General features: G+C 39.8%; 1 protein-coding gene across 1 annotated transcript; it reads right to left on the reverse strand.

Moving 5' to 3' along the window:
• Positions 1–262: 262 nt before the first annotated feature.
• On the reverse strand, positions 263–23,694 carry LOC144688817 (ras-related protein Rab-11B). The gene is made up of 5 exons (XM_078555784.1): positions 23,528–23,694; positions 13,649–13,844; positions 7,531–7,724; positions 4,938–5,018; positions 263–511 (listed from the first exon to the last, which is right to left on the reverse strand). The coding sequence occupies exons 1-5, from the start codon at positions 23,565–23,567 to the stop codon at positions 366–368; spliced, it is 657 nt and encodes a 218-aa protein (XP_078411910.1). The 5' UTR covers positions 23,568–23,694; the 3' UTR covers positions 263–365.
• Positions 23,695–23,876: the final 182 nt, after the last annotated feature.

Genomic DNA, 23,876 nt, shown 5'->3' on the forward strand with positions numbered 1-23,876 from the left:
GGTGGGATCTTGACCTTTTCATACAGGAACCCTCAATGACAAGCATAAATACACACAAGCTCAAACTCATTTGAAAGATGCAGAAAGGGTATGTGTCTTTGTCTTTTAAAAAAAAAGTTATGTACATAAAGTATTGCTCGACTTAGTCTTGAGTGTTCATAATTACAGGTAAAGAAGGAAGAGTAGAGAGACACATGCAATGTAGTCACATTAAAAGGGATGTCCCAAATGCAGAAATGAATATCAGCTCTACTGCTACAACTCATTAGAAAGGATTTCATTAATCACAGACATTGGACAGAAGCATTCACAACACACTACAATGCACAGGCAGAAGTAGGAATCAGAGGGGTTGCTGAAGCAGGTCACATATTCTGGCAACACTGCAGTTTATTAGATTTCTGCCCATCAGTTGTTGGGGGTACACTGATGTCTACCACATTGTTACCAGGTGATTCGTCATGAGCCGATCGATCTGAAATCTGCTTCTGCGAAACTATGCGGTAAATTTCTGGTGAAGAGAAAGAGGGTAAATTAGCAGCCAGGATGTTAAAGTTTCCTTTCCATAATTATAAACAAAAAATTAAATATTTTCCCAGCCAAATGTTGCTCATAAAAATAGGTGTAGGTCATTTGGTCCTTCGAGCCTGCTCCACCATTCAATGTGATCATGGCTGATCCTCTATCTCAAAGCCATAATCTCCTCTCCCCCCCATACCCCTTGATGCCTTTAGAGTTTAGAAATCTATTTCCTTCTTAAACATATTCAGTGAATTGGCCCCCACAGCCCTCTTTGGTAGAGAATTTCACAGGTTCACCACCCTCCTCATCTCAGTCCTAAACGGCCTACCACATATCCTGAGATTGTGACTCCTTGATCTATACCCCACCCCAGCCAGAGGAAACATCTTCTCTGCATCCAGTCCTGTCAGAATTTTATACGTTTCAATGAAATCCCTTATCATTCTTCTAAACTCCAGTGAATGCAGGCTTAGTCTCCTCATATGACAATCCTGCCATCCCAGGAATCAGTCTGGTGAACCTTTGCTGCACTCCCTCTATGGCAAGTATATCCTTTCTTAGGTAAGGAGACCAAAACTGCACAGAATACTCCAAGTGTGGTCTCACCAAGGCCCTGTACAGCTGCAGTAAGACATCCTTGCTCCTGCACTCAAACCCTCTTGCAATGAAGGCCAACATACCATTTGCCTTCTTAACTGCTTGCTGCACCTGCATGCTTGCTTTCAGTGACTGGTGTACAAGGATACCCAGATGCTTTTGTACATCAACATTTCCCAATCTATCACTATTTAAATAATACCCTGCCATTCTGTTTTTCCTACCAAAGTGGGTAACTTCACACTTATCCATGTTATACTACATCTGCCATGTATTTGCCCGCTCACTCAACTTGTCTAAATCACCTTGAAGTCTCTTAACATCCTCCTCACCACTCACATTCCCACCTAGTTTTGCGTCATCAGCAAACTTGAAGTATGACATTTGGTTCCCTCATCTAAATCATTGATATATATTGTGAATAGCTGGGCCCAAGCACTGATCTCTGCGGTACCCCACTAGTCACCACTTGCCATTCTGTAAAAGACCCATTTATTCCTCGTTTCCTGTCTGATAACCAATTCTCAATCCATGCCAATATATTATCCCAATCCCATGTGTTTTAATTTTGCACATTAATCTCTTATGTGGGACTTTATCAAAAGCTTCCTAAAAATCCAAATACACCACTTCTACTGGTTCTCCTTTATCTAATCTGCTATTTAGATAATCAAAAAAACTCCAGTGGGTTTGTCAAACATGATTTCCCTTTCATAAATCCATGTTGACTTTGTTTAATCTCGTTGCTATTTTCTAAGTGTCCTGTTATCACATCCTTTATAATATACTCTAGCATTTTCCCTACCGCTGATGTGAGGCTAACCGGTTTGTAATTCCCTGTTTTTTCCCTCCCTTCCTTTTGAGATAGTTGGGTTACATTTGCCACCCTCCAATCTGCCAGGACCGTTCCAGAATCTACAGATTTTTAAAAGATGACAAGCAACACCCACTATTTCCATGGCCACCTCCTTTAGTACCCTGGGATGTAGATTATCAAGCTCTAGGGATTTATCGGCTTTCAGTCCCATTAATTTCTCCAGCACTTTTTTTTGTAATAATTTCCTTCAAATCCTCCTTCTCACTAGACCCTCGAGTCCCTAGCATTTCTGGGAAGTTATTTGTGTCTTCCTCCGTGAAGACAGAACTAAAGTAGTTGTTTAACTGCTCTGCCATTTCCTTGTTCTCTATTATAAATTTTCCTATTTCAGACTGTAAGGGACCTACATTTGTCTTCACCAATCTTTTTCTTCTACATACGAATAGAAGCTTTTACAGTCTGCTTTTATGTTCCTTGCAAGTTTACTCTCACTATTTTTCACCACTTAATCAATCTCTTGGTCCTCCTTTGTTGAATTCTAAACTGCTCCTAATCCTCATGTTTGCTACTTTTTATAGCAACTTTATATGACTTCTTTGGATCTAATACTATCCTTAATTTCTTTTGTTAGCCATGGTTGGGCCACATTTCCTGTTGTGGTTTTTGCACCAGAAAGGAATATATAACTGTTGCAATGCATACATACATTCGTTCCTTAAATATTAGCAGTTGCCTATCCACCTTTTAATGAAGTTTCCCAATCTATCTTAGCCAACTCAATACCTTCGTCGTTTCCTTTGTTTAGATTTAGGACCCTAGTTTCAGATTCGACTCCTTCACTTTCCAACCTAAGGGAGAATTCTATCATGTTATGGTCACTGTTCCCTAAAGGACCCCACACAACAAGATTACTAATTAACCCCTTCTCATTGCACAAAACCAAATCTAGGATAGCCTGTTCCCTAGTTGGTTCCTTGACATACTGGTCTATAAAAACCATCTTGTACACACTCCAGAAATTCATCCGCCACAGTATTATTGCTAATTTGGTTTGCCTAGTCTAATTAAAGTCACCCATGATTACTGTAAGCAGCCTTGTTACATGCATCTCTAATTTCCTGTTTAATACCATCCCCTACCTTACCACTACTGTTTTGAGGCCTAGAGAAACTCCCACTAATGTTTTCCACCCCTTGTTGCTTCTTAGCTCCACCCAGACTGATTCTACATCTAGATTTTCTGAGCCAATATCTTCCCTCATTATTGCACTGATTTCATCCTTAGCTAACAATGCCACGCCACCTTTTCCTTTTTGCCTGTCCTTCCTAAATATTGAATACCCTTGGATATTCAGTTCCCAGCCTTGGTCACCCTGGAGCCAAGTCTGTTAATTTGTCTACCTTATTGCGAATACTCCATGCATTCAGATACAGTGCCTTTAGACTTGTCTTTTTAAAGATTTTTTTTGTACTATGGCCCTATTTGCTGCTAGCCCCTGTTTCCTCTGCCTTACTCTTTTGCTTTTTACTTTTCTGTCTTTCATTTCTATCATTGTTTTCCTCTCGTCTCCCCCCAGTCAGGTTCTCATCCTCCTGCCACTCTAGTTTAAACCCTCCCCCACAGTACTCGCGAATACCCCCCCCGAGGATATTGGTCCCGGTCCTGCTGGGATGCAACCCATCCAGCTTGTACAGGTCCCATCTTCCCCAGAATTAGTCCCAATGCCTCAGAAATCTAAATCCCTCCCTTCTGCACCATCTCTCCAGCCACACATTCATCCGGTCCATTCTCTTATTCCTGATCTCGCTAGCTTGTGGCACTGGGAGTAATCCTGAGATTACTACCTTTGAGGTCCTGCTTTTTAATTTATTTTCTACTTCCCTATATTCTCCTTATAGGATCTCATACCTCTTTTTACCTATGTTGTTGGTACCAATATGGACAATGATCTCCGGCTGTTCACCCTCCCCCTTCAGAATGTCCTGCAGCCACTCAGTGACATCCTTGACCCTGCCATCAGGGAGGCAACATACCATCCTGGTGTCATGCCTGCAGCTGCAGAAATGTCTATCTGTTCCCCTTACAATACCTCAATATTTTCTCTTTAAAAACAATTATATTTTACTAATTGAAAGAACATACAAATGTTAATTGTGCAGATTCAGTAAGAAATTTACTCTCATCAGGCTTTTACCCTTGCAGCACATCATGTACCCAAGCTGACAACTCAACTCGTTCTGAGCAGCTGCAATAAGATACAAGTGATCAGCCTGGAGAATTCTCCTCCATTAGTGCAGAGGGCAGTGTGTGGCTTTAATACGTCACTTCCCAAGAACAGATATGTCACCGAGAACCAATGGATACAAACTCACTGACTGCACAGTGACATGTGGAAGTTTGAACATATTGAGCCAGATGAGTTAACATTGCAATTTACATCATACAATTCAGAATAGAGATCTGAAGCATTTGTTGGAGCAGGGTAGAGAGGTTCATTCTGCATCTGGCTGTGCTGTACCTAACCTGAAACTGCTTGATACTGACAGTGCTTGAATTGGAAAGATCTCCATTCTCCAACACATTCCTTCACACCGATGAGTGCTGGAAAAATATAAGGACCGACCTTTTTTGATATATCGTCTTTCATGACTTTAATGTCTCAAAAGTGCTTCACTGTAGTAATGTAGGAAAACATAGCAACCATGTGTACACAGCAAAGTCACACCCACAAACAACATTAAGACAGATGAGCTGGTCATCTGATGATGATTGTGGGTTAAATAATTAAAGGGCAGTTCTGTAATTAAGGAGCTCATTTTATTTTGAGTGACTCTAAGCATAGAGGTCCAAGAACCTCAATTTGGGTTAGTTGATCCTGAGCTAATCAGGACGTATACTGAGCAAGGTAATGGAGAGGTTACATATCTGAATGATACTGAGAGTTGCAGACCAATTCCAAGCACCACAGTCAGTAGTTTCTCCGTTTTCGACATTATTTTACCTGTAAGAATGTTTTTAAATGCTTCTTCTACATTCGTTGAATCCAGTGCAGATGTTTCAATAAATGATAGATTGTTCTTTTCTGAAATGAGAAAGTAAGACTTCATGTTCTACAAGAACAAAGGCACAGCACAATTCAAGTGACAACATACCCATTTCCACCAAGCTACCTGTAGGTTTCAGGTGATTTTCATGGAAATAGAAACTCTTATGCCTGTGCCAACTCTTTGAAAGAGGAGTTGTGCTGTGTCCCACATCCCAATAACCTTGTAAGTTCCTCATCAAGTACCCATTCAATTCCCTTTTAAAATTATTTATGGAATCAGCTTCCACCACTTTTTCAGGTAAAGTATTCCAGATCCTGACTGGGAAAAAAAAATCTCATCTCCCTGCTAGTTCTTTTGCCAATGATTTTAAATTTACAACCTGTGGTTATTAACTCACTCACCAAAGGGAAGATTTTCTATACTATCAAAACTTCTCATCTTAAACTCTCGCGGGTCATTTCTGAACCTTCTCTGTTCCAAGGGAACCGTACAAACTTTTCCAATCTCTCCTCAAAACTAATTTGTGCCTTCATCTATAAACATAAGTATGCTTTTTTTTTTAAATCACCTTTTTGACTGTCCTGCCATCTTTAATGATTTGTACATGCACTCCAAGTCTCAACTCTTCTGAGCTTTAAAATTGCGCCACTTACAGGATATTGTCTTTCCGTATTAGTTCTTCCAAAGTGCATCACTTCACACTTCTCCATATTGAACTCCATCTACCATGATTATGCTCATTTCACTAAGCTGTCCTAAGTCATCCTGGAGTCTATAACCATCATCTTTACTACTTTGCTAAGTTTATATCATCTGGAAACTATATTACTCCCTGTCCTAGAGTGTAGTAGTTCATAACAATTAGAGAGCAAGATTGTGTATGCAAGCACACTTACAGCAAAACTTCTAGCACAAGGTTAAAGAAAAACTGATAGTTAACTGCAACAACAGTATAAATGTGGTTGAAGCACCAGAGCTAAATGACAGTCAAACCTGACAGTTACACACTGACATGTTCATCTGGAACTAAGCAGTTACAACAAAAACATTTATGCATAAGCTACTTGGTCTGGAGATCAGTCACCACCCTTTAAAATGATTCCCTCCTCTGATTTTCACTAGGGCATGGCTTTTTACTTAACTGGTCATTTACAAGACAAACTGGATAGCAGTAGCAGCGTGCTATTCTCCAAAGGGCATCACCCAACATCAACACATACACTAAGAAAAGCAAAATACTGCAGATGGACTCGAAACGTTAACTCTGTTTCTCTCTCCACAGATGCTGCCAGCCTGTTGAGTTTTACCAGCAGTTTTGGTTTTTATCATTCATATATATATACACATTATCCAGGTGTCACTGGATAGTTATCAGAGCATGGACCCATGGTTTGTTCCCCTCAGCCTAAAGCCAGTAAGAACAACTGTAGCATCTGAACTCCTAAACCAATTGAGACCAACTAACTCCGCAGATTCTGATTGAACCTGGAACCTTCACACCAGAAAGTAAGTCAATGTAGAATCCATCTCAAGCTGCAACATCCAAAGATCTTACTGTGGTACTGCCATGTGGATGTTCAGGAGAACACCAAGATTTCTCAGTGTGGTACCACAGTAAGTGTTGATTGTAAAATAAACACTGGCTTAAAGCAAATTCATTTCCTGTTAATGAATAATACAGACCAAATCAAACATTAAGATAAAGAAATGGGGTAGATGTGTCAATTTCTCTAGCACTTGATTTAGTTGAAATCAAAGATGATTTGTTTAGTAACCTATTTAACAGTGTCACAGGAACTCTTGGGAGAATGGTTTTGCATTTATGTAACATGATGCATTAATACTCAGTGAAACATGAAGATATGATTCAGTGGCCAGTGTCAGAGAGAGAGAATGGGTGTTGTAGATAATGGACCAGGTATCAAGGACTAGTAGTTCTCACTAAAAGTACAAGTGGTGTGCATGCACTGGAACTCTTCTCCATTATACCGGGCACTATTGCTACACTATCAAATTAATGATAAAACATGTTAATGGATTAACATTATAAACTTAACTCTATTAGTGCTTTAAAAAGCCCACGTAGGTAGCTAGGTAATTTGCTAGGGTTCAGTAAGATTTAACCGTTAAGATACCTTTCATGAAACAAATTTGAACTCGGATACAACTCCATAAGCAACAATGGTTCTTTGGTACCTCAATCAAATGTCTACTCTTCATCTAAACCTGGGAAGTGTGTGTTAAATGAACCCAGCTGCTATAATCATCTACCCCAGCTCTTCTCAATCAATCACTGTTTAGATATCCATTTTAGCAGGTGTCACTGAACAGAGAGAAAGATTGAGCATCCAGATTCTACATGGTTTTAACCTCTGGGTCAATCATGGCACCCTTTTTCAGTGCTGCCTGCTGCAATTAGCCAACAGTGATACTATTAGATTCACTGTGACCACTTGAATAAAGGATAACGTGTTTATTCAAAGTAAACATTTAAAACATTAAATAGCTAGCTGTTGAAATGTTATGGTTACAGTATGTAATACCTACCAGCGAAGGCCCGCGCCTCATCTGTTGGAACAGCTCTCAGATGACGGAGGTCACTCTTGTTTCCGACCAGCATGATGACTATGTTGTTATCAGCATGATCACGCAACTCCTTCAGCCACCGCTCGACATTCTCATAGGTTAGATGTTTGGCAATATCATAAACAAGCAGAGCACCAACAGCCCCACGGTAGTACCTGAGAGCACACACAACCCAGATTGCATCAGGAATTGAATACAAAAGTAGGGAGGTTATGCTTCAGTTGTACAGGGCATTAGTTAGACCACATTTGGAGTACTGTGTACATGTATTGGTCATCTTATTTAAGGATGGAAGCTCCGAGAAGGTTTACCAGATTAATAGCTGGAACGGGTGGGTTGTCTTCTGAGGAAAGGCTGGACAGACTAGGCTTGTATCCACTGGAAGAGAAAGAGGTGGTTTGATTGAAACATATAAGACCCTGAAGGATCTTGACAGGGTGGGTATGAAGAGGATGTTTCCTCTTGTGGGAGAATCTAGAAATAGGGGTCACTGTTTACAAATAAGGGGTCGTCCATTTAAAACAGAGGAGGTGAAGTTTTTTCTCTCAGAGGGTCGAGTGTCTTTAGATCTCTCTTCCTGAAAAGGTGGTGAAAGAAGAATCTTTGAATATTTTTAATGCAGAAGTGGATAGATTCTTGATAAGCAAGGGATAGGTGGGATGCAGATTTCAGGTTACTATCAGATCAGTCATGATCTTATTAAATGGTGGAGTAAGCTCCAGAGGCTGAATGGCTTACTCCTACTCCTTGTTCATATGTTTGTACGTCCTCACTCCTGCTTACCTCCTGCAGGCTGCATCTTCCCATCCTCTTCTGTGAAACACAAGGACTCTGATTTGAGTACCTTTATCTTACCAATTAGGAAGCAATAATAACCACACTTAGGCAGCTATTGATGAACTGGTCATTAGGAATTTATTTTTTTTGAGTTGGGTGGTTGTGGTGGTAGCATGGTGGAAGAAGGGCAAGATACTGGTCTTGACACCTGCATTAAGTTTTGGTGAACAGGTGTTAGGAGGCCAAAAACAGAAACACACATTCCCACTGTAGCCTTTAAGTGGCAAGCCACAAGGGAGCCATGCTCCTCTGCTCTGAACAACTACTTTAGCAATTTCAAACAGTTATTTTTCCTGTTCAACTTTCACCACTTAAAAAACAGCTTCCATCCTTTTCACTTTACTTAGCCATCCCCATCCTTTTCACTTTACTTAGCCATCTTTACCAGCTGTGCTATTCACACCCTGATAAGATGACTTTTAGCTTTTTTCCAGCTTTCAAATTAACCTATTCATAGGCCATTAAACCCATTAACTAACTCTTATAAGTGCAAGTATACCAGGTTTTTTTTCAGTCATCAGTTATGTTATCATTACCCAAAACTTGAACCTGTCTCTCTCAAAATACCTATGTACCTATATTTTCCAGTTTTACTTCTACAAATAAATCATATTTAAGAACATAGGAGTAGGCCATTTGGCCCCTCAAGCCTGCTCCACCATTTAACTAGATCTTGGCTGATCTTCTACCTAAACGCCATCTTACCACATAATCCCCAAATCCCTTGATGTCATTGATATTGATCTCGGCTTTGAATATACTCGATGACTGAGCCTCCACAGCCCCCTGAGATAGACAATTCCAAAGATTCACCACTCTCCGACCTAAGAAATTCCTCCTCACCTCAGTCCTAAATTGCCTACCTCTTATTCTGAGGCTGTGTCCCCTGGTTCTAGACCCTCCCAAACAGGGGAAACATCCTTCCTGCATCTACCATGTCGAGCCCTGTAAGAATTTTGTACACTTCAATGAGGTCATCGCTCATTCTTCTAAACTCTAGAGAATACAGGCCCAGTCTCCTAATAGGACGATCCCACCATCCCAAGGATTAGTCTGGTGAACTTCCACTGAGCTCCCTCTATGGTCAGTATATCCTGCCTTAGGAAAGGAGACCAAAACTGTAACAAAAACAAAAAATGCTGGAAAAACTCAGGTCTGACAGCATGTGTGGAGAGAAAGACAGGCCAAAACTGTATTCTGTTTTCTGTCCATTAATCAATCCATGCCAATATATTACCCCCAATCCCATGTGCTCTAATTTTGCTTACTAACCTCTTTTGTGGGACCTTATCGAATGCCACCTGAAAATCTAGATACATCACATCCCTTTCTGTTCTGCTAGTTACATCCTCAAAAAGAATACCAATACCAATGTCAAACATGATTTCCTTTTCAAAAATCCAGGCTGACTCTCCCCAATCCTATCAATATTTTCTAAGTGTCCAGATAATATCCTTTATAATAGATTCTAGCATTTTTCCTACTACTGATGTCAGACTAACAGGTTTGTAGTCCCGTTTTCTCGCTCCCTCTTTTCTTAAATAGTGGGGGGTTACATTTGCTACCTTCCAATCCACAGGCACCATTCCAGAGTCTATAGAATTTTGAAAGATGATAATCAATGCATCCACTATCTCTACAGCCACCTCTTTCAAGTCTCTGGGATGTAAATCATCAGGTCCAAGGGACTTGGGCAACTTTCAGTCCCATTAATTTCTTCAACATTACTTTTTCACTAATACTAATTTCTTTTAGGTCCTCAAACTTACTAGTCCCTTGGCTCCCCAATATTTCAAGTAGGGTTTTTGCATCTTCCCAATCGAAGACAGACACAGTATTTGTTTAGTTTCTCAGCCATTTCCTTATTCCCCATTATAAATTCTCCTATCCCTGCCTGCAGTGGGCCCACATTTGTCTTTACTAACATTTTCCAATACCTATAGAAGCTTTTACAGTCCATTTTTAAGTTCGCTAGTTTACGTTCATATTCTATTTTCTCCTCATATATACCTTGGTCCTCCTTTGCTGGATTTTAAAATTCTCCCAATCCTAAGGCTTATACTTTTTTTTGGCCCACATTATATGCCTCTTCCTTTGATCTAATAGAATCTTGAACTTCTCTTGTTAGCCATGGTTAGATTACTTTTCTTGCAGGCTTTCTGTGCCTTAAAGGAATATAAATTTGTTGCAAACCACATATTAGTTCTTTAAATGCTAGCCATTACCCATCTACCTTTCAATGTAGTTCCTCAAACTACCTCAGCCAAAACGCCCCTCATACCTTTGTAGTTTCTTTTGTTTAGATTAAAGGCCCTAGTTTCAGATTGAACTACATCACTTTCAAACTACATGTAAAATTCTATCATATTATGGTCACTCTTCCCTAGAAGCTTCCTTTACAATGTGATCAATTAGCCCTTTCTCATTTCACAATAGTAGATCTAAAATAGCCCATTCTCTAGTTGGTTCTTCAGCGTACTGTTCTAGAATACTATTGTGTATACATTCCAGGAATTTGTCATCCTCAGCATTAACGCTAATAGGTTTACCCAGTCTATATGTAGATTGAATCCCCTCATGATTACTGTTATCCTTGTCACATCCACCTCTAATTTCCAGATTTATACCAGGCCCCATATTACCAATGCTCTTTGCTGGCCTATAAACAACTTCTACCAAAGCTTGCTGCTCCATGCTGTTTCTTAGCTCCAGCCAAACTGATTCTATATCATGATCTTCCAATCTAAGATCCTTTCTCACTAATCATAAGACGTACGAGCAGAAGTAGGCCATTCAGCCCATCGAGTCTGCTCTACCATTGAGAGATCATGGCTGATCTGATAATCCTCAATTACACTTTCCTGCCTTTACCCCATAACCCTTGATTCCCTTACTGATTATAAATCTCTCTATCTCAGCCTTGAATGTACTTAACGACCTAGCATCTACAGCTCTTTGTGGTAAAGAATTCCAGATTCACTACCCTCAGAAGAAATTCCTCATCTATGCCTTAAACAGGCGATGCCTTACTCAGATTATGCTCTCTGGTCCTAGACTCTCCCACAAGGGGAAACAACTTCCCAACATCTATCCTGTCAAGCCTCTTAAGAATCTTACATGTTTCAATAAGATTGCCTCTCATTCTTCTAAACTCCAATGAGTACAGGCCCAGCCTACTCAGCCTCTCCTCATAAGAAAATCCCTCCATACCCAGGATCAACCTAGTGAACCTTCTCTGGATTGCCTCCAATTCCAGTATATCTTTCCTTAGATAAGGGGATCAAAACTGTTCACAGTATTCTAGGTGTGGTCTAACTAGTGCCTTGTACAGTTTTAACAAGACTTCCCTATTTTTATATTCCATTCCCTTTGAAATAAAAGCCAACATTCCATTTGCCTTCCCTATTACCTGAACTTGTATGCTAACTTTCTGTGATTCATGCACGAGGACCCCCAAATCCCTCTGTGCTTCATCTTTCTCCATTTAAATAATATTCAGCTCCTCTATTCTTCCTGCCAAAGTGCATAACCTCACATTTCCCACATTATATTCCATCTGCCATGTTTTTGCCCACTCACTTAACTGGTCTATATCCCTCTGTAGACTGCATCATCCTCACCATTTGCCTTCCCACCTATTTTTGTGTCATCCGCAAACTTGGTGATAGTACATTCAATTCCCTCATCCAAATCATTAATATATATTGTAAATAATTGTGGCCCCATCTGATTCCTGTGGCATTCCACTAACTACAGGTTGCCATCCTGAAAATGCACCCCTCCTCCCCCCTTATCCCAACTCTGTCTTCGAGTTAGCCAATCCTCTATCCATGTTAATATACTACCCCCAACACCATGGGCTCTTATCTTATTAAGTAGCCTTATGTGCAGTACCTTATCAAATACCTTTTGGAAATCCAAATATATTACATCTATTGGTTCCCCTTTATCTATCCTGCTTGTTACCTCCGCAAAGAATTCTAATAAATTTGTCAGGCATGATTTCCCCTTCATGAAGCCATGCTGACTGCTTGATTATATTATGCATTTCTAAATGCTCTGCTATTACATCCTTTATAATAGACTAACATTTTCCCAATGATGGATGTTAAGCTAACTGACCTATAGTTACCCATTTTTTGTTTCCCTCCCTTTTTGAATAAGGGCGCTACATTGGCAGTTTTCCAATCCTCTGGGACTTTTCCAGAATCTAAGGATTCTTGGAAGATTACTACTAGCGCATCCACTAAGTCTGGAGATACTTCCTTTAATATCCTAGGATGCAACCCATCAGGTCCAGGGAACTTATCGGCTTTTAGCCTCATTGGTTTCCCTAGTACTTTTTCTCCAGTGATAGTTATTGTATTTATTTCCTCCCCCTTTTTGCCCCTTGATTATTTAGCATTTTTGGAAATGCCATTAGTCTCTTCTACCGTGAAGACTGAAGCAAATTATTTATTCCACTTCTCTGCCATTCCCTGGTTCCCCATTATTATTTCCCCAGCCTCATTCTCTAAGGGTCCTATGTTCACTTTGGCCTCTCTCTTTCTTTTTATATGTTTAAAGAAGCTCACTGTCTGGTTTTATATCCATTGCTAGTTTACCCTCAAAGTTTATTTTCTCCATTTTTTTGGTCATTTTTGTTGGTTTTTAAAACTTTCCCAATCCTCTGACTTACCACTAATCATTACCACATTGTATGTTTTTCTTTCAACTTGATACTATCCTTAACTATGGTTGGCTTATCCCCGTCCTAGAATCCTTCTTCCTCACTGGGTTATATCGTTGTTGTGAGTCATGAACTATTTTCTTAAATGCCTGGCATTGTTCATCAACCGTCTTTTCTGCTAAACTCCTTTCCCGGTCCAGTCCAGCCAACTCTGCCTTCATGCCTTTGTAATTACCCTTATTTAAGTTTAGCACAGTTGTTTCCAACCCAAGCTTCTCACTCTCAAACTGAATGCTAGATTCTACCATGTTATGCTTATTGTTTCCTAAGGGATATTTTACTCAGATCATTTATTAAACCTGCCTCATTACACATTACCAGATTCAAAATAGCCTGATCCCTGGTTGGATCCACAACACACTGTTCTAGGAAACTGTCCCGAATACACTATGAATTCTTACACGTGGCTACCTCTCCAATTTGATTTTCCCAATCTACATGAATATTAAAATCATCCATGACTTTAACATACTGATCTCATCGTTTATTAACGGTGTGACACAAAATACTTACGCTGAAGTGATGGCACGGTATCGCTCCTGTCCTGCCGTGTCCCAGATCTGTGCTTTAATTGTCTTTCCATCTACCTGGATACTCCTGGTGGCAAACTCCACTCCAATGGTGCTCTTACTCTCCAGATTAAACTCGTTACGTGTGAACCTCGATAGGAGATTGCTCTTTCCAACCCCAGAGTCTCCAATCAGCACAACTAGAAAGGACATATGCATATAATTGTGGATGTTCAATAAAGAACCAGCTTAAAAAATGCAATTTGCCTGTACTGCAGAAGGGCATGCAGGTAGCAAAAAATCACCACCCAGGATACAGCTGTATTAAAAACATAGGGCACATTTGCATTGCTCCCCTGCCATATGTGTAAAATCACCAAGAAAGTATAATTAAGGTTAGAGATATTTATATCTGACTTGTTGCTCACATGTCTGTTCACTTACCATTTATGTTGAATCCCACTAGAGGGTCGAGTCTACCAATCAACAACTTCTATTTATATAACACCTTTAACATAATAAAATATCCCAAGGCACTTTGCAGGGGCTTAACGTTGAGACACAAAATTATATTAGAGAAGATGGCCAAATGCTTGGTCAAAGAAATAGGTTTTATGGAGCATTTTAGAGGAAAGAGATAGGGAGGCTACACTTGTAGTAAGCTGTGGAAGGGAAATCCTTCACTTGCTACAAGGATAACAAGGCTGCTTAGGAGTTGAGGGATCATACTTCTCCACTAGGTAAGGCACTGAAGGAAAATTTTCTAAAGTTTTAAATATGGTTGACAATTATCAAGTACATTAGTTATTTTATGACAGGAAGTGTAAACATTTCTTGAATTTCTACTATTTGGGTGCTAATACTGTAATAAATTGCCACCATGAAAAGATGGCAATCCATGGAGAAGGCTTTACATATCTACTTTCAATCATTACAAGTACAATGTTTTAAGGTAACATTCCATTACAATGAGATGGAATAGGATCTCTTAAAAATAGACCACACCAGCTTATTAACAAGTATAGTTGACAGACCAAATTGAGTACTACATACTTGCAATTGTACAGCATTTTTAGGTAAAATGGCAAATGGATCCATTTTGAAGTTGAATCATGTCATTGATTTGACTTTGGAGTTTAAAAACGACAATATAGGGCTGTTACCAGTCTGTTTGAAACCAGATTAATTACTTTAATTGATATTTGCGTAATTTCATATGAAGATCAGATTCTATTGCACCCACACAAAACAAGTGGTTCCAAGAATGATTCTTTGGGACTAAGAAAGATTACCTGAATTGCACCCCCTCCCCCATTGGATCCGCAATGAGCATTGAACAGCTGAGAAATCAGGAGGGGGGGGAGAAGTAAAAATTAACAAATTTTCCCCCAAAAGAATCTTTTCCAATTGGAACTCCAAGTTATGTTAAAAAAATCAATTTTGGATACTCACAGTAGAATAGCCAGTTTAATGCTGCTACCTGTTTTCTAAATCACCATAGATTACAGCTGCTTTGAATGGATACCACAAATTCTGCTCAATGCTAGTTAAAGGAGATTTAGATATTGCTAAAGGCTTTCGTATGTGACAATGCATGCATGGGCATCATTAATGCCTAAAATAGTAACTTCCTCAGTTTCAAAGCCTTCAAATTGAGTTTTCAAAAGAATTAATTTCATTCCAATCAGTTCCTAGTCAGCTGATATCATGTGTGTGTGTGTGTGTGTGTGTGTGTGTGTGTGTGTGTGTGTGTGAATATATTAAGATTTGTCCCAATTTTAATGAGCAGAGGCAGCTTGAAAACACATTCACAAATGCCTAAACTCAAAAGGAAATCTTTTTTTAAGTTTTACATCCCTTCTTAAAGCATGTAGCCCTTGCTCAGCAGGTTCTGTTTAACCTCTACTACCTATTGAACTGGCTATTATTTATGTAAGAGTCCTGATAGCAATTGTTGGCTATTCAGCTGAGGAAATTGGTCAAACCCAAACTTTTCACACATGTGTTCTTCAGCAGGTTACTGAATCACTCTTAAAGAAGTTCCAGCCAGAGTGACTAATGTTATAAAAATAATAAAATAACTCAGCAGATAAGTTCTTATTTTGCTTAGTGTCATAGACAGCAGCAAAACCAAGTAAACTTGCTAATTTTGCTGAAGAGGGAACTGTAAATTGCTGGCACTATGTGCAATATAAAACCAGGTATAGGTAGCTGAACAACAGAAATTCCAAGTGATGTACTTTTCCTCTAATTGACTTGGGAAGAACAAATAAACTTTCTTTACGACTATTACACAACCCAAACTGCCAGCATTTGAGCCTTGGATGTTCAAAGACGATACAGTGGATGTGCAAGATGCTGCTGCGCCAACATGAATTGGCACAGACCAAATAACAATCTTGTGCCTGTCATCCCACAAAAATCAAATTCCTTCTCAATAAGGACATCGCATAAGATCAGGCAAAGCACATCCTAAAAAAATGGACAAGTGCAAGATGCTGGAGGAGTCTGGAGCGGAAGAACATTTAGAAGATAGCAAGAGTGGTTACAATCTGTATGCTTCGAAGGAGTTAACTGGAATTGTGTGTGCCCATGTGTAAATTTGTGAGAATTTCCCCAAAGTAGACAGTCTTTTACAGGAAAGCAGATATCAAAATTGCTACCTAAACTTCTCAGGGGCTAAATCCAACAGAAAAGGTGCTTCACAACTAAGTAACAACTCTTTCAGCTGACATCAGTGCAACAGAGCAAGTTGGGAACAAGCACAATATCCATGCATTAACAGTGCAGAGACAGTTTGTTGTTTAATTAGGCACTAAACTCTTTCTTCTCCATCCTCCTTGTTTTGCTAATTATCTTTGGTACAACACATTCTGAAGAGATTCTTATTGGAGAAGTTGGATCATTGGTGGGGGAGTTGGTGGTGAATAGTTACAGTTGAACGAATACCCTTGAGTACCTGATCCAAGTGGTCACTCTCCATTGTGAACCCAAATTAATTCCAGTATGTTATTTGATGTCTACAGATGGCCACTTCAATAAAAGTAATCAGACAACACTTAGGGGTGGAACATTATAGGAGTGGGTTAGAGAGGGGCAAATTGGATAAAGACCAATGATGGCTCCATAAATGCTGTACTGGTAGAGATCAGATAACTCAGCACAGAACAATGAAAAAGTCAGACTTTCCTGATTTACGTGCTTTAGCCACTGAACAAATTACCAAGCCAACTCACTGGGGCAACCTTGGGTGTCAGCGTTCATCCCTGTATTTTAGCTTTCAGTCTATATTGTAAAATGTTCCAAATCTTTACACTCAAACAAATCAACTGGAAACTGTGAAAATGCTTGTGCAGCATTTATCTCCAGTCAGAGTTTGCACAACAAATGACGACTTTTTAGTCATTATCTGCACACAGACTAGCAGTTGAATTTCAACATTTTTATGACTTTAGTCCATAATTAGTTTGGACAGACACAGTGGTTGATACTGGATTACAAAAGCACTGCATGTGTTTCAGCAGTTTGAAAAATCAAGTTGGTTGGGATGGGAGAAGTGAAAACAAAAGTGTAAATTCTTGACAACCAAATTACTCCTCAGTGGGAAAGAATGGGGTGGAAGTTTTACCATTTGTGCCAAGTCACTATTTTGACCATACAAACATATGAAATAGAAGCAAAAGTAGGCCATTCAGCCCCTCACGCCTGCTCTGCCATTCAATAAGATCATGGTTGATCTGTGTGTTTCAAGTTCTACATTCCCATCTACCCCCGATGACCTTAGATTCTCGTTAGGGAATGGAATCAATCTACCTCTAACTTAAAAATATTTAGTGACCCCACTTCCATTACCTTCTGAGGCAGAGAGTTCCAAAGTTGCACAACCCTCAAAAAATTTCATCGCTGTCCTAGAAGGGAAACCCCTAATTTTAAAACAGTGCCCCCTGGTTCTGCACTCAATTAAGAGGAATCAGCCTTTCCACATCCACCTTGTCAAGGCCATTCAGGACCTTACAGGTAAGGATCTCTTGGGCTGAGAAGTGGCAAGTAACATTTGCGCCACACAAGTGCCAGGCAATGACCATCTCCAACAAGACAGAATCTAACCATCACCCCATGACATTCAATGGCATTACCATCACTGAATTCTCCAATATCAACATCCTGGGGGTTACCATTGAACAGAAACTGAACTGGACTAGCCAAATAAATACTGTGACTACAAGAGCAGGTCAGAGGCTAGGAATCCTGCGACCGGTAACTCACCTCCTGACTCCCCAAAGCCTGCCCACCATCTACAAGGCGCAAGTCAGGAGTGTGATGGAATACTCTCCACTTGCCTGGATGAGTGCAGCTTCCACAATATTCAAGAAATTTGACACCGTCCAGGACAAAGCAGCCTGCTTGATTGGCGCCACATCCACAAACATTCACTCATACCACCACTGACGCACAGTAGCAGCAGTGTGTACATGATGCACTGCAAGAATTCACCAAGCCTCCTTAGACAGCACCTTCCAAACCCACAGCCACTACCATCTAGAAGGACAAGGGCAGCAGATGGATGGGAACACCACCAGAGTCACTCACCTTCCTGACTTGGAAATATATTGCCGTTCCTTCACTGTCACTGGGTCAAAATCTGGAACTCCCTTCCTAACAGCACTGTGGGTGTACCTACACCACATGGAATGCAGCGGCTCAAGGCAGCAGCTCACCACCACCTTCTCAAGGGCAATTAGGGAAGGCAATAAATGCTGGCCCAGCCAATGAAACACATCCCTTGAATGAATAAAAAAAATGCATCAAGTCACCCCTCACTCTTCTAAACTCCATTGGAAACAAGCCCAGCCCGTCCAACCTATCCTCATAAGACAATCTGCTCATTCCAGGTGTCAATCTAGTAAACCTTCTCTGAACCACCTCCAACACATTTACATCCTTCCTTAAATAAGGAGACCAAAATTGCACACAGTATTCGAGGTGCGGTCTCAATACCCTATATAAATGAAGCATAACATCTTTACTTTTACGTTCAATTCCTCTCATAATAAAGGGCAGCACTCCATTAGCCTTCTTAATTACATGCTATACCTGCATACTAACTTTTTGTGACTCATGCATGAGAATACCTAGATCCCTCTCCACCTCTGAATTCTGGAGTCATTCTCCATTTAAGGAATACTCGTGCTTTTTTATTCTTCCTGCCAAAGTGAACAACTTCACATTTTCCCACATCCATCTGCCAGATTTTTGTCCACTCTCAACTTATTATATCCATCTGCAAACTCCTTGTGTCTTCTTCACAACATACGACACAAAGATAGGTAGGAAAGTGCCTACAAATGCTCTGCAACAAGTTATGCCTCAGCCATGGTTGGCAGATTTGTTTGTGTGGGCTTTAAACTCATAGCACAGGGCAGAATTATGGAGTCAGCATCATAATCAAAAAGCTACCAAGGACCATTGTGCATTACATGGGAACTCAAACTGTCAACCACAAGTATGTCAGGAATTCAAGATTGCTTTAAAGAGAATATTACAAAATTGCACTGGTGCCAGACACAGCTCGTGGAAACTGGCCATGCTCAGTGGTCTTTAAGGTATTCACATCAATAATAATATCTCACATCATTCATTATTACAACATATCTTACTTCATATCGGTTTATGGCTGGCAGAAAGCTTTTAATCTAATTGTAGCCATTTGCTGACTAAACTCGAGTCAAATTTTCCAATTATAAATTCCTGTTTGCACTTATAATTAAAACTGGCCATCTAAACCTGTCACACTGCAATCACACCTTCCCTATAGTGAAGTTGCTGCAATGCCACAACAGGTGGTCAGATATACTTTTTACATATATACCATTTTACATAGGCTGGTTTCATTCTAAATATGAAAGTGAGAATTTACAAGTGAAAATAAAGATTAAGGTCAGATTATATGGCTTCAAAATTGGGACTGAATTATTGTATACCTTGCAAACCCTGATACATTATCCTGCTTTGCGTTAATTCTGCTTCACCTGAAGACTACATTGCCTCGACTTCCCAAATGTGTAACAGGACATCAACTCATGATATTAAAAAGTTATACATTTAGTGGGAGGGTCAAATCACAGCAAGTTTACATGATCTTTAGGGTATCAAAAGAACTCCCCTCCTTCAAATAGCACTATGTTCACCTGAACAGGCAGTTAGGGCCTCAGTTTAACACTTGAAAGATGGAACCCTCAGCAATGGACTAAAACATCAGCTTAGGTCACGAGCTTACTTCATGGAATGGGCCTGAACCTACAACCTTCACACTTTAGGCAAGAGTGCTACCACTGAGCCAAACTAAGTTTTGAAAACTTAGGCCAGATAGAATTGTGGAAGAAAGCAGAGAATGCAGGAACAGAAGTTCCACAAATTAAGAGTAATAAAGATGTTGCAAAAAGGTAGACAAGTTCTACACAGTCAATGGTATTGGCTATGTACAACGTTTCTCCAGGGAAGTATGTTGTACCATATATTTAAAGAAAAACTAGGCAGTATATTACCACCAGACTTGACTATTCCAATATTGTCCTGGCTGGCCTTCCACCTATCACCATTCAGAAATATATATGAGGTTATCCAAAAACTCTGCTCCCTATGCCCTAACTTGCACCAAGACCCATTCATCTTGGTCGCTACATTGGCTTCTGATACAGCAATGCCTCAAGTTTAAAATTCTCATCCATATCTCCCCACCATGACCTACCCTCCTACACCCTTCAAACTTCAGAGATCTTATGCACTCCTCCAACTCTAGCCTTTGTGCAATCCTGATTGTAATCACTTCACCATTGGCAGTTATGCATTCAGCTGTGTAGGCCCAAGCTCCTTAATCCTCTCCCCAAACCTCTCCACCTCTCTGAAGACGTTCTTTAATATGTACTTCCATCTCCAAGCTTTTTGTCTTCTGTCCTAATACTTCTTTATGTGGCTCAGTGTCAAATTTTGCCCAATAATCTCTCCTGTGACGTTTTACGACTTTAAAGGTACTACATAAAAGTCAAGTAAAACAATTGTGTCGGCACATGCTGGTCAATTTTTCCATTATAAAAATTCCCACGTCCTCAATAAAAACAACCTACGTGAACTTGTCATTCATTGAGAAAGCTATAGTGCTTCACTTTTACCTTTCCCAACACAGACTGCAATGCAGAGAAACTCTAAACTGAGTAGCACTGCTCCCCAAATTGCCATGAGTATTATTTATAACGCCAAAATTGTGTGAAATAAACGGACAGACCCAATTACATTTGTGTCCCCTAGTTCACCTATCCCTTATCTGCTAACTCCCCAGTTTCACTTGAAGTCTACACTTGGTCTTGATTTCAATGGGCATTGACAAGAAGTGACTCAAAATATTAAAGATGACATACAGGTTGATTAGAGACACAAGACAAATTTAAATTGGTTAAAATCAAAATTAGAAGTTGGAAAAAACTTCATTTGCAAAGATATGTTTGGAATATTTGTTAAACAGGACTGTGGAGACACCTATCAGGTGCAAAGTGAAGTTGAACTTTAGACTTGGAACATTAGGGTGCTCGGACCAAGCTTCGAGAAGCCGAAAACCGTTACTCATTCATTTAAGTATTTTACTTACCATTTATGAAATCAAGTACTATGCTTGTGAAGTTAACTGGACAGCTAATCTTCTACTATTTATAATTCAACCCTTCTCTGACCTCAGTACAACCAAATAACTCTAACTGAAGGCATACAACCTTCCTTTTAGAAAGGGGGGAAAAAACTGTCCTTTTTTTGTATGGATATATAAATGCAACCATCTTATATAATTGCACTAACTTATCTTCATAATCTTCAATAAAAGCTAAATACAGTGGATGCTGAAAATCTGAAATAAAACAGGGAATGCTGGAAAAATTCAGGTCTGGCAGCATCTGTGGAGAGGGAAAGAATTAAGGTTGAGTCCGTATAACTCTTCCAAGAGGGGTCATATGGACTCAAAATGTTAACTCTGTTTCTCTCTCCACAGATGCTGCCAGTTTGGCTGTTTTCTCCCAGCATTCTGTTTTATTTCGTAATCTTCAGTTTGACTTCTAAAGTTAGGTAAAGTGAAATGATCCCAAAAGAAATTCGCACACCAGAACAGGGAAATAGTATGAATGCATTGTAATCCAAAAACACAGCTTCAGATCTACCTTTTACAGATATAGCTGCTGCTCTGATAATATATAAGATCTGAAGAAATAGGTTAGCCTTTATTTGGATGAAAGAAATTTGCCTACTGTGCAGGATTCCACCTGACTGCCAAATAAAACTGGGCAAAGCAAGTTGGGAGAATAACCATGCTCCAAAATTCATCCAACCAAAAGAGAATGCGTACCAGGAGGCACTAATGAGACTAAAACTAGAGTGTACAGATTGAACTCTTGACATGTTGAAGAATAAATCTGAGGTTGCAGTTATGAGAATTAAAGCAGCGTAATGAAATCTTTATATGCATTTTTAATTACACACAGCCTGTATAAAATTGTTCAAACATCAGCAGATCCTAGCTTTCAAACTTCAATTTGCTGAGTTCAATCTGAGTCAAGTTAAGAAGGTACAGTCAAATAGCAAAAGCACTTTACAAATATTTATACTCAAAACTGATAGAGAACCGCATCCAAATCAGATATCCAAGGTGCTTCACAGAAGCATACTCAGACAAAAATATACTAGGCCAAATAGAACACAAATAAAGAAATAGCCAAATGTAGGGAAAAAAAGCTTTCCTACAATAACTTAAAAAGGTGTCTACATACTTGTAAATCACGATAGATTGAAAACACAGTATTGAACCTACTCTACATTTGATCTTAATGTTGACATTGAATGAAAAAGTTTAATTTCCAAAATAGTATTTTTCAACTTTCACCATTTCTTTTCCACTGAAGGGCATTATTGTTTATGCTGAAGTCAGAGAATGGCAGACATATATGGAACAGAAGTCTAGTTTTTGAGGGGGAACGAGAAAGAAAGAGAAGTTGAATTTTGGGAGTGTGAAAAACCAGAAAGAAACAGGTTAGCCACAACATGGAAGACAACTGATGTCATCGGACATATTTGGTGCATTGGTAACTCTGTTAGCAAAAAAAAATGCTCTGGCCAATAAGATTTAACGTACTCATGCACCCCAGCCATTCAATGATATCCTTACGACCACCAGTAGCGTTATACACTGTTGATGCTCCCTTCAGATACAACCCCTGTCTGGAAACAAAAGTCTAATTGCTTTTCTCAGTTCACACACCTATTATACTTTACTGAAATCCTAGTACTAACACATCACAAATGCAAAGTCGTGGCGGGAAAAGGTTATTTGATGATCAGCAAAGCAACTAAGACAAAGCTCATAAGCATCATACAAGGGAAGGTGCATGAAACTACTTCCAGAGAAACATTGAAAGGAAAAAAAACATGCCCTGCAATAAAGAACAAATAGTGCACTCCAATTGGTAAAAATACTTCAAATGTAGAAAAAGTGGACAGAAAGTTTTATTGTGCAATTGAATAGAGAGAAAGTGTTAGCTGGATTAGGTCTGCAGGTTATAAATGGCTAATCGATGGGGATTAATATTATTGCAGACTACAGCTTTTTGGGTGGTTTCTCCCTCGGTTCCAGCTCCTGCTACTGACGCCTACTCTTTCCACGCTTTCCGGTAATAAGTTAACAAAACGCCGATATGAAATTAAGAACTTACCTGGCCCACAACGGGGAAGTTTTTTTTGTACCCTCTTTGCTCAGGTTGAAGACACAAAGCCTGAGGCCTACATCTATCATAATTGTGAAAAGAGAACAAATATATTTTAACTCCATTACGAATGGCAACTCGCTTACCTTTAAAGAGGTAATCGTACTCATCATCTCTAGTTCCCATTTTAGCTTCAATATAGCCGGTTTCCACAGGAGCGAAAACCTGCAACGACCGCAAAAAATATCCCCTTCCTTTTTTCGGCGCAGGCACAAGCCCAACCCCTGCCCGACAACCGGAAATTACAACCAGCCCGCCCGCCGTCTCGCTCACTGATTGATAGCTGGTTGACCAATAATAGACTGGGATGGGTACAACAGACCATAGAAATTCGATCACTGGGACGACAAGACCCGCCCCCTCCCCCACCCCCCCACCGCACTGCGCCGCCTGACTGGGTGAAGTCATCCTGCTCACACCCGGGCATGTCTATCG

This window comes from Cetorhinus maximus, chromosome 13 (genome assembly GCF_964194155.1).
Source record: "Cetorhinus maximus chromosome 13, sCetMax3.hap1.1, whole genome shotgun sequence".
NCBI classification, from domain to species: Eukaryota; Metazoa; Chordata; class Chondrichthyes; order Lamniformes; family Cetorhinidae; genus Cetorhinus; species Cetorhinus maximus.

Excerpts from the sequence above, each read along its gene's own strand:
- LOC144688817 (XM_078555784.1), bottom strand. The coding sequence starts at position 23,567 with ATGGGAACTAGAGATGATGAGTACGATTACCTCTTTAAAG. Across the intron at positions 7,725-13,648 it reads TACCGTGCCATCACTTCAGC|GTACTACCGTGGGGCTGTTG; the intron begins GTAAGTATTTTG and ends GTGTGCTCTCAG. Across the intron at positions 5,019-7,530 it reads TGAGGCGCGGGCCTTCGCTG|AAAAGAACAATCTATCATTT; the intron begins GTAGGTATTACA and ends TTCTCATTTCAG.